General features: G+C 39.6%; 1 protein-coding gene across 1 annotated transcript in view; it reads left to right on the forward strand.

Moving 5' to 3' along the window:
- LOC105483707 (ubiquitin conjugating enzyme E2 N) overlaps positions 1 to 6,253 on the forward strand; it is a 32,229-nt gene extending 25,976 nt beyond the window's left edge. Inside the window, exons 2-4 of the mRNA XM_011744704.2 lie at positions 4,292 to 4,538; positions 4,713 to 4,853; positions 5,526 to 6,253. Of these exons, the coding sequence (XP_011743006.1) occupies positions 4,292 to 4,538; positions 4,713 to 4,853; positions 5,526 to 5,566 (429 nt within the window). The 3' untranslated portion in view covers positions 5,567 to 6,253. The remainder of the gene's footprint in view (positions 1 to 4,291; positions 4,539 to 4,712; positions 4,854 to 5,525) is intronic.
- The last annotated feature ends 5,975 nt before the right edge of the window (positions 6,254 to 12,228 follow it).

The raw sequence follows: 12,228 nt of genomic DNA on the forward strand, positions 1-12,228 counted from the left end.
TTGATTTGTATTTACATCTTATGACTATTTCAGTATATTACTGTGCTGAGAGAGAAGTTGTTTGTTGTTGTTATTGTTGTTTTTAACATACGCCCTGTAGCTTGTGGAATGAAACAGTTTAAGATGTATTATTTTTCTTAGGTGAAGGCAGTGTAAATAAAATATTCTCATTTATTGTTTTTCATACCTAAAAGCTTATTTAAGTATAATTATTTTTCTGGTTAAAAATAAATAAAATTAGACTATTTTTCCCCATACTTGAGTGGCTCCTTTTGTTTTCCTTCCATAATGTGCACATCCTGCCTTGAAAATAACCCTGCTTTAATGATGTTAACGATGAAATTCTGATAGTTTATTTTCCTCTCTTTATAACATCAAAGAGATTCAGAATTCAGTAAATATTAATTGAATTATCTATTGTGCCAGGCAGTGATCTAAATGCTGAGGATATAGCAGCCCATAAAACAGACTCAAATCCGTCCTCTCATGGAGCTTAAATTCTGAACAAAATAAGTAGAAATGAGATTTGTTAGTAGTGCTGTGGAGATAAAGCTGGGGAATGGGGATAGGGAGTGTACAGGATAGGGTGGAATGGGGTTTGCAATTTCAGTTATGAGGGCTTCACTGAGAAAACATGAAGATCTTAGGAGCTGAGGGAACAAGCCATATGGATATTTTGGGGAAGAAGAGCAAGTGCAAAGCCCTTGAGGTGAGAGGATGCCTGGCAGGTTAAAGAACTACAAGGAAGCTAATTTTTGTCTGGAACAGAGAAGGTAGGGGATGGAGGGAGAATAGCTGAAGATGAGTCAGAGAGGTGGGTGGAGTGAGGGCATCATATAGAGCCTCTTTTGGGGGCCCATTACAAGGACTATGACTTTTTTTTTTTTTTTTTTGAGACAGAGTTTCGGTCTTGCTGCCCACACTAGAGTGCAATGACATGATCTGTGCTCACCGCAACCTCCGCCTCTCCAGTTCAAGCGATTATCCTGCCTCAGCCTCCTGAGTAGCTGGGATTATGGGCATGCGCCACCACGCCTAGCTAATTTTGTATTTTCGTATTTTTATTAGAGATGAGATTTCTCCATGTTGATCAGACTGGTCTCGAACTCCTGACCTGAGGCGATCCACCCGCCTCAGTCTCCCAAATTGCTGGGATTACAGGTGTGAGCCACCGCACCGGCTCAGGACTATGACTTAAAGGGTCTGTGGGTAACAGACCTGCGAGGGAGGTAGTGAGGTCAGAAGCAGGAAGAATAGGTTAGGAGGGTGTTGTAGTATGCCAGGTGAGAGCTGATGGTTGCTTGGATCAGAGGTGTAGCAGTGGAAGGGTGAGAAACAGTCCAATCATGAGTAGAATTTGAGGTATTAAAAAAAAATTTTTTTTGACAATCAGGGTAGATGTGTGTGGCATATGAAGGAAAAGGTGGATCATTTGGAAAGATGAGTTTGCCAATAACTGACATGGGGAAGTCTTTATGGGAGGAGCAAAGGTTGTGGGTAGGGAGATCATGTTAAGTTTGGGATGCTTATTAGACATTCAAGAGCATATATCGAGTAGGGAGTTACAGAGGCAAGAGGCACGATCAGGGGAGAGGTCTGGGCTGGATATGAATTAGGGGAGGCTTCAGCTTAAAGAGTCTATTTAGTGTTTAAATTTATTGCATTACATGAGATCACTGTGGAAATGTATAAACAGAGAGGAAGCCCTAGGACAGAGCCCCAGTGCACTTCAGTGTTGCCACAGTGGGAGATAGGAAGAAACCAACAAGAAAACTAAAGGAAGCTGCTGCCAGACAAGGAGGAAGACAGCCATGAGAATGTGGTGATAGGAAGTTAGATAAAGCTTTGCAAAGAGGAAGGAGACCAGCTGGATAAGATGTTGCATTTAGGTCAAGTAAGATAAAGATTAAGCACTGGACATTTGATTTAACCTTGTGGAAATCATTGGTGACGTTAACAAACAAGTTAGTGATAACTACAGCTTGATTGAAGGGTGTGTTCAAGACAGAAGAGGAGGAGAGAAATTGGAGATGAGCAATTAGAGATCTCTTCAAAGAGGAGCAAAGCAAGGGGCAGTAGCAGTAGCTGTTTGGGCGAGTGGGGGTAAGTTTAGTTTTCTCCTTTTATGGGAACATAACAGCAAGTTTGTGTAGTTTGGGGAAAGATCCAGTAAAGAAGGGAGAACTGATGATTCAGGAGAGGAAAGAGATGCTATTCAGTGTCCTTGAATAGTTGAGAAGGAGATGTAAAAAGTAAAGTAGGGCCGGGCACGGTGGCTCATACCTGTAATCCCAGCACTTTGGCAGGCCGAGGCGGGCGGATCACGAGGTCAGGAGATCGAGACCATCCTGGCTAACATGGTGAAACCCTGTCTCTACTAAAAATACAAAAAATTAGCTGAGCGCGGTGGCGGGCGCCTGTAGTCCCAGCTACTCAGGAGGCGGAGGCAGGAGAATAGCGTGAACCCAGGAGGCGGAGTTTGCAGCAAGCCGAGATCGCCCAACTGCACTCCAGACTGGGCCAAAGAGCGAGACTCCGTCTCAAAAAAAAAAAAAAAAAAAGTAAAGTAGAGGTTCCTCTTCAAAGACTTTCCTCCCCATCTAATTAGGAATAAATAGTTAACTTCTCTTAGAAGCAAAATTTATTCAAAGACCTGTGCTAACATTCTTAAATATCTGCTAACCATAATAAAGAAATCAATATACTTTATGTTCTTAGCTCCCACAATTTAGCCTAAATATTTGCCCTGGCATGTTTATACTGCTGCAAGCAAGCAGTAGGTCATAGCCTGTTCCTCTTCCTTATTTAAAAGTGTTTTTACCTTTCTCAGCATTCCACAAGTGGCTTCCTCCTTCCTGTGTTCCCCTCTACCTTTACTACTTTTAAAAATTCTAAGTTGCTAGCCAATCAGGATAAATATAGAATGTGAGGTCCCATTCGAGCCGATGGAAACCAGACACAGCAGTAGGGTGGATGCGTCAGGTTATAAATGACCCTGTCTCCTTTGTTCAGTGTACTCTCGTGGCAAAATTCCTGGCGAGTGTACCCTTTCTGCAGGAAGTAAAAATGGCCTTACTAAGTAAATTTATGTTCAAGTGCTATTTCTTTACAGCACCGAGGAACAAATATTTCAAACAGATAAGTAAGATCTAGTGCTCAAGAAGACCGATTGGCCCTAGCTAAGAGTACATGGCATTTCATCTCTACAGGAGAAAAGCCAGAGTGTATAGGTGCAGATGCAGGGAAATGTCCAAATGCTACAGTGGAAGCTGATGGAAGTATCTAACTTGTCATGAAATAGGAAGCATGAAATAGGAACATCAGCCACAAGTGAGGATGGGGATGGAGATGCTGGAGGTTTGAAGAGAGAAGAGAAAGAATAATATAGTTATTTAGGAGAGAGGGAGAATGATGAAAGAGAGAACTAATGATATGTTTGTTGGGAGTATTAAAGGTTCCTCTGAAGTTAATTGTCAATTTTAGACTAATCAGCATTGTTAAATATATTTCTTTAGCCCTGTTCAGGTACCTGGGCCTCTTATCTCCTTTCTTTAGTCCATTACATTTTTCAGAGGGGAAGTTTTCAGTGGGTTTAAAAACTAATTTTTGGCCGGGTGTGTTGGCCTATACCTGTAATCCTAGCACTTTGGGAAGCCAAGGCGGGCAGATCACTTGAGGCCAGAGGCCAGCAGGGCGATACCGTCTCTACTAAAAATACAAAAATTAGCTGGGCGTGGTGGTGCACACCTGTAATCCCAGCTATTCCGGAGGCCGAGTTGGGAGGATCACCTGGGTCCAGGGAGGTAGAGGCTGCAGTGAGCCAAGATCTTGCCACTGCACTCCAGCCTGAGTGACAGAGTGAGACCCTGTCTCAAAAACAAACAACAAAACACCACCAAAAAATCCCAATTTTACTTTTTAAATTTAAATAGCTTGGTTTTGGTTGAGTTTAGAGCAAGTTGCCTTACCTATGTAATCCTAATGCTACTTTATTTTACTTGAGTAAAATATCAGTTTTATTAACCTAATTTTATTATCAACGTATTTGTAGACATTTGTAGCCAAAATGTATGACACCATCATTGGTATTTGCTTGCAGTTGCATTCAGCTGGTTGTAATTATTTAAATGGTATTTTTTTGAATTTTGCATTTTATAAGCAAAATAAATCCTGTTGGAAGATTGGAGATGTTCTATTATGCCTATTTCCAAGAGATGAACTTTCTAATTTTACTTTTGGTGTCTAGTAAAGTGACATTTGTTTCACAAATGTGTTTGTTTTTCTGTTGTAGGAAACCCAGCGTTTGCTGGCAGAACCAGTTCCTGGCATCAAAGCAGAACCAGATGAGAGCAACGCCCGTTATTTTCATGTGGTCATTGCTGGCCCTCAAGATTCCCCCTTTGAGGGAGGGACTTTTAAACTTGAACTATTCCTTCCTGAAGAATACCCAATGGCAGCCCCTAAAGTACGTTTCATGACCAAAATTTATCATCCTAATGTAGACAAGTTGGGAAGAATATGTTTAGATATTTTGAAAGGTAAGTGTTATCTTTATCAGCATATGCTATTATTAAGCTTTCTCCTTTTTCTCTTAAGCATTCCATGTTTAGAATGTAAATATACAAAGACCAGAGAGGTCTGCGGGAGGGAAGTGAAGCAGTTCTGGGCCTGTTTTTTCATGCTTCATCATACTGGGCCTGTTGCCTTCATAGATAAGTGGTCCCCAGCACTGCAGATCCGCACAGTTCTGCTATCGATCCAGGCCTTGTTAAGTGCTCCCAATCCAGATGATCCATTAGCAAATGATGTAGCGGAGCAGTGGAAGACCAACGAAGCCCAAGCCATAGAAACAGGTATCTAATATTCATTCTCCTTCACACCACTTCCACTCTTACAAACAAATTTGTATTGCCACTTAAACTTTTCTAAAGTTTCTCTTGGCAAGGAAAAGAAATAGAAAAAAAAATACTGTAATGAGTGAGATCCTGCTTATAGTATGTAAATACCTCTTATAACAAAATGGCCTGCTATGGGAACCCCCCAAATTTAAAGACAACCTGTAATTGGGAGATCTTGGAGTCTCTTGTAACTACACCTGGTTTAACAAATACTAAGTGCGTACCATTTATCTAGTTATATGTAAAGAACACTGGAAAACTTTTGAACTGTTTTTGTAACCCATTTGATTAAAGTATTCAGCTGTTTATGGCTAGAGAATTTGGAGTCAAGAAGCTTCAGCTACAGATTTTAAGAAAATTAGTGGGGAGAATTTTGTATCCAGAAATGGACAACTTGGTTCGAACCTCTTGAATTTTCTAGAACTTATGAATTTTATTGTAGTGTTTTGGTAATTGGACGTATACAAAATCTTTCAGCCCTGATCCGATTTATAGAAAAAGGCATGAATTTAAGAGATTACAGCATGACATTTCCATAATTAATAGTGTTTGTTTGCCATTTATAGTTTGGAAAGTAACATATTGAACTAAGTAAAATTATAATTGTGTGTTTGTTTCTGTCTACAGCTAGAGCATGGACTAGGCTATATGCCATGAATAATATTTAAATTGATCCGATCATCAAGTGTGCATCACTTCTCCTGTTCTGCCAAGACTTCCTCCTTTTTGTTTGCATTTAATGGACACAGTCTTAGAAACATTACAGAATAAAAAAGCCCAGACATCTTCAGTCCTTTGGTGATTAAATGCACATTAGCAAATCTATGTCTTGTCCTGATTCACTGTCATAAAGCATGAACAGAGGCTAGAAGTATCATCTGGATTGTTGTGAAACGTTTAAAAGCAGTGGCCCCTCCCTGCTTTTATTCATTTCCCCCATCCTGGTTTAAGTATAAAGCACTGTGAATGAAGGTAGTTGTCAGGTTAGCTGCAGGGGTGTGGGTGTTTTTCTTTATTTTATTTTATTTTTTTTGAGGGGGGGGTAGTTTTATTTTTAATTTTATGGGCTCCTTTCCCCCTTTTTTGGTGATCTAATTGCATTGGTTAAAAGCAGCTAACCAGGTCTTTAAAATATGCTCTCTAGCCAAGTCTAACTTTATTTAGACGCTGTAGATGGACAAGCTTGATTGTTTGAACCAAAATGGGAACATTAAACAAACATCACAGCCCTCACTAATAACATTGCTGTCAAGTGTAGATTCCCCCCTTCAAAAAAAGCTTGTGACCATTTTGTATGGCTTGTCTGGAAACTTCTGTAAATCTTATGTTTTAGTAAAATATTTTTTGTTATTCTACTTTGCCTTTGTACAGTTTATTTTACTGTGTTTATTTCATTTTCCCAATGTGACAATCGTATTTTAAAATTAAAACTATGGAACATTCTGTCTTGGTCTTCACCATCTGGCAAATTGAATGGCAAGAGGTGGATTTCACCAGTTTCTTTTCACTGATGCAGATTTGTGTTAAGATAGTACTGAATGGAGTATTTATAAACTGGCCCTGAGCATGCATAAAGCATCAGTATCTGACCTTTTTTTAACCTCCTAGGAATTTGAAATAAATGTGTTTGTGTTGTCTGATTAGACGATCATTGGTGTCTTGCCACAATGTTTAAAAATTACTGTACAGGAAAGTCACAGCAAAGATAGCAGTTGTGACTGACATGTAGGACTTTCACAGTTGTGCCACATTTTTGCCTAAAATTTGGGTTATGACCTTTTTCTTCGTTCTTGTCTGAAAATTTCATCTGTAACCTTTCATGTGTGTTATTAAGAAACACTGATCTGATAATCATTTGGGATTTGCTGAGGCATTTGTGAGTCTTCCTTATAAACCTGATGAGCAGATCTCAAGCATCCAACTTGTGTGTCATCAGAAAGGTTTATTCCTTTGAGAGTAGCAAGTCCTCAATTAATGATTCTTGCTTTCATCCCTCTAGTATTTGCTATGGGAGCTCCTTTTATTCTTTAATTTGGAATTCAGTAATTTTTCTTCTTTATTGACAGAATTCCTCCCCTCACAAAACTGTTCTTTCCCACTTCTCTCCATATCTAATTCCTGATTCTTGTAATTTTTAAGTCATAAATGTAGCCAGTCATAAATACATAAATGTTAACCTTGGGTTGGAACCTTGTCTCTTGCAGTTTAAGGTAATGGATATTGTAGCCCATCTGAATTTTCTTCACTCTTTTTCTCGTAATTCTGGAGTTTCTTCAGATTGTGGTGTATTTTATTGTGCTCCTATGTAAGATGAAGAATTAACTATTAAAATTACATTTTCAACATACAAAAGCTTTTGATGACTGGTAACTGGTATCCTTCCAAATAAATGCATTGCTTGGTAACAAATGTTAGCTTAATGCAGACTAAAATTGTTAACAACCCTAATATTGTAAAATTTGAAATAATAACAGCAGTCGTCATAACAGTTCTTGGGTTGTTTAAAGGGTGCATTTGACTATAGCTAAGGAAACTGAATCTCACTTTAAAAATGAACCACACAAAACTTCAAGAAACGAAATAGAGATCAACATTTACTGCCTGTAGTATCGCTCATGGTTATAGCTAGTATCACGTAGTGATTTACAAACCATGAAATTCCAGAGTTAAATCTGTTGCACTACAAAAAATATGGCTAAATGATGTCTGCTAAATTTGTGAGTTACGGAAGTACAGAAATAAGTCATTTTCATTTCAAATGCCGTGAATTTCTAATTTCATGGTATCACATTTTTTTCCTTTGCAGTTTTGGTAAGAATCTCCCATTGCTTTGATAAGACTGTCTTTCTCAACCAGTGGGATGAAACAACTGCCAGTGTGTTCACTGAGCCTTCTTAGGACTTAAGGGGCTCTGGGAGAGGCCAAGGCAGCAGTTGAAAACTGCAGCTTCACCTGGCCTTTGGGCCTGTTTTCCCTGGCCCACACAGTATGGCTGGTTAAAACATTCTGAATTTGATGCCAACATTTTTAAAAATCGGGAGATTTACATGAAAATGCAGGATTCTGGTAACTTTTGAATGAGCTGAAGATCTGGCAACAGTAGACCTGACCCACTTTCGTGCGTGGGACTCAACTGAGAGGATCTGAGTAGCGAACACCGTAAGAGCATGTCATGTCTTCTTACCAGCTACTCTCCAGTTGGCTAGAGTCTCCTCCAAGCACACCTGCTAGTCCTTCCTCCTTGTAAGCCTTTGACTTTGTAATCCCTGGGCTAAAGGAAACATTATTCAACAAAAGTGTTTCATGTTTGCCCACTAGTTGTTGGGGATCATTAGGTGGTGAGTTAATGGCATGGAGCTTTCTTTTGGGACCTTTTACTCTAATGGGGAAGGGGGACAGACAAATAGTTGTAACTCTGTCATGGAAAAGAGAAGTGACTTGGACAGACTTTTGGATTCAGGCCAGATGAACATCTCCAGGCAGAGGGAACAGCAGCATCTGCAAAGTACTGGGAGAGAAGAAAAGAATCTGAACATTAATAAGCGGCTTCCTGAAAATCGACTGCCCAGGCCAGGCACAGTGGCTCACGCCTGTGATCCCCAGCACTTTAGAAGGCCGAGGCAGGAGGATCACTTGAGTCCAGGAGTTTGTGACCAGTCTGGGTAACATAGTGGGACCCAGTCTCTATTTAAAATTGCCTGTTAAGAGGCTTTTCTAAAATCTTGAGGTGTTGATAGGAGCTTTATGTTTTTTGGCTTTTTTGATTTGTTGTAGTCTACTTTGCTGTGATTTGCTTGTGCTCTAGTTACCCTTAGTCCTCTCAAAGGCTGTCTAGCAAGATATTAGGTCTAAAGTCAAGTCATCTCTTGGTATTTGTCTGGAACTGGTTCTAGGACTTCCCTTGGATATCCAAATCCACAGATGCTCAAGTCTCTGGAATAAAATGATGCAGTATTTGCATACAATCTACACAGATCTTCCCGCATACTTTAATATTTAGGTTACTTATAATACCTATTATAATGTAAGTGCTATGTAAATAGTTACACTATTGTTTTTTTTGTTTTTTTTTTTTTGAGACGGAGTCTCGCTCTGTCGCCCAGGCTGGAGTGCAGTGGCCGGATCTCAGCTCACTGCAAGCTCTGCCTCCCGGGTTTTTACGCCGTTCTCCTGCCTCAGCCTCCCGAGTAGCCGGGACTACAGGCGCCCGCCACCTCGCCCGGCTAGTTTTTTGTATTTTTTAGTAGAGACGGGGTTTCACCGTGTTAGCCAGGATGGTCTCGAACTCCTGACCTCGTGATCCGCCCGTCTCGGCCTCCCAAAGTGCTGGGATTACAGGCTTGAGCCACCGCTCCCGGCCACACTATTGTTTAAGGAATAATGACAAAAATATACATGTTGGCTACAGACAATGTTTTTTGGAATATTTTCTATCTGGTGGTTTGAATCCACAGAAGTGGACCCATGGATATGGAGGGCCGACTGTATATAGAACCTTACTCTACACCAAGAATGTACTTTTAAAACAATTTCAAAGAAGCACTTACAAATAAGATTAAATACAAACCAATAGATAAAAGTGACAGGTGCTATGGTGGTTTTGTGGAGAATGGGGAAGGAAATCTATCCTACAAGACATTATAAACACAGTGACCTAAGTGGAACTAAATGGGATCATGGAAATGATAGGAATAGGCTTTATTTTTCTGTTAAATGATTCAGGAACCTTTTTTTGGCTGCTCTAGTCCCCTTTTTTTTTTCTTTTTTTTTTTTTTTTGAGACAGTCTCGCTCTAGTTCAGGGTGGAGTGCAGTGGCACAATCTCAGCTCACTGCAGTCTCTGCCTCCTGCATTCAAGCGATTCTCCTGCCTCAGCCTCTTGAGTAGCTGGGACTACAGACACCTGCCACCACGCCCGGCTAATTTTTTGTATTTTTAGTAGAGATGGGGTTTCACCATGTTGGGCCAGGATGGTCTCCATCTCCTGACATCATGATCTGCCCGCCTTGGCCTCACAAAGTGCTGGGGTTACAGGCATGAGCCACCGTGCCCGGCCCCGCCACATCTTTTTTGTTAGTTGCAGTAGCAATACAACCTTATCTAGAAAAGCTGGCCAAAAAAAGAAAATACCATAATAGGGTACCTAAATTATTGCTTTATATAAAAAAATGTAATATTCAAATAAGTACTTTTGGGCTGGGATGGCATTTCATTTAGCTACTTGGTATGACATCCATCTTAGGGAATTATATGAAGGTTTATATTTTAAATAACATAAAAAGCAAAACATGCTGAATGTAATAATTTGAGTGAAGTGTAAATAATAAAAATCTGTAATCTACCACCTGGACTGGTAATATGTTGTTTGTTTTCTTAACTATACACTCACCACTGCTCTAGTCTCCATTTTATCATGGAAATTAGGTCTATTCCAAGAGTTGGCTTTATGGTACTAACTGGGTAACTTGCCATTAGCTGCCATGCTGGGAGCTGAACTAAAATTTTTCCTGTTAAGTGTGGAACCGAATATTAAGAGTTCGGGTCTCCCCAGCCCTCTCCCAGTTTCATCTTTGTCACCCTTGAGCCGATCTCATTTCATGTATCTTGTATGGCCCTGTTGGGTGGCACTCCTAAGTGTATGAACGTAGACTTGATACCAAGCTGTGCCTCTACTACTGATCACATGATTTTTTTCAGTTTCTTGTGGATTGTAGAAACATATAATTACTGCCTGAATGTTTAGATTTTAAGTTCCTTGTAGCAGAGCATTTTATAGTGATCGTTAAGGAACTTTTTCTTTCTGCCAATCACCTTATCTATGGGGACAGAATGTTTTAGAAATTAGAAAAGATTTAACCCCATGTTACCAACTAGAATAGCATATTTCCTTTTTTTTTAAGACTCCTGATCCATCTCACCATATGACTGCTTTTGAAACAGTTCCATGATCTATTAGTAAATATCGATAGTGCTTAAGTTTTATTATAACCTAGTAAGTTTACAAAGTCTTCTGGCTTAAGGTCAGGAGTAGATATCAGATCTGGCAAAAGCAGCTTAGATGTGATAGGTTGGTTGCACTAGATTGAACTTGGCCCTGTTTCCCTTAGGTTTTAGCAGGATGCATTAGGACTGAGCAACCAAGTAGGGCCAAGTTCTTGCAATTCATGTTTTCTTCTAAAACAGTAAATATTTTGGCCTTTGTGGGCCACAGGTCTGTCTCAACTACTGAATTCTGCCATTGTAGTGAGAAAGCACCCATAGACGATTTGTAAACAAATAGGCATAGTGTGTGGTTTTTTTTTAAACCACCTAAAACATTAAAAAAATTTTTTTAACTTGAAGGCCATACAAACAGGCAGTGGGGTGGGGTTTGGCCTGTAGGTTGTAGTTCTCTGCCCTGCTCTTCTGGCACCGATTACTCACTGCTCATGTCTATTTCCCAAAACATGTTTTAAACCATACAGGCCTTTAAAAACAAAATCTAAAATCTGTACAACCTCATTTTAAGTGACTTAAGTTTTTTCAGTGTATGCAAATGCGTGCATAAAACATAGTTCTGTCCTAGTGTTCTGCCTTTTTCAATCACTGTTGAAAGGATTCTCCTTGTGGCAGCACATAGCTCTTTGGTAACCACGAAGTATCCATTAAATAGATTGCCATGACTTAATCCCATTTGAATATTAAATTGGTACCAGTTTCATAAGTCCTACAACACACATATCTGACCATAGTTTGGTTGTGCAACTTGTGCATTTGTTGACTAGATTCCCAGAAATGGAACTGTTGGGTGAAAGGGTATGTATGCAGCTGTGATAAATACTAAGTAGCTCTCCGACAGGGTGTATCAGTTTCCACAATCAGATCCTTACCCGAATGTCATTTCTAATGACTATAATATTCCACTATATGGAAATTAACCGTTACAATCCCTTTGCTGCTGAGCATTTTATTTTCATGGCTTTCCACTCCAGTGCCTTGTCTTGATATGTAAGTCTTTGTCCACATTCCTGTAGATAAGTTGAATTCCTAGTATATTTACTTGGTCAATAGGCATGTTTCTTAAGGTTGATAAATAATGATGGCCAAATGAAAGTATTTTACTAACTTAAGGAATGAATTTGAGTAAAAGCCGAGAAAAGCAGAAAAATTTACTTTCATTGTCTGATACTGATTAGCATCAGGAGAGTGGCAGTCTACATATTGGGAGATGTTTGTCAAATGTTACAAAAATGCATTAATAATAATATCAGGTATCATAATTTGTTGAAATCATATCAAGGTGGAAGAATTAAAGAATAGTTCCCTGGCTAAAAGACATTGAACCTTTTGAG

This window comes from Macaca nemestrina, chromosome 10 (assembly GCF_043159975.1).
Source record: "Macaca nemestrina isolate mMacNem1 chromosome 10, mMacNem.hap1, whole genome shotgun sequence".
NCBI lineage: Eukaryota > Metazoa > Chordata > Mammalia > Primates > Cercopithecidae > Macaca > Macaca nemestrina.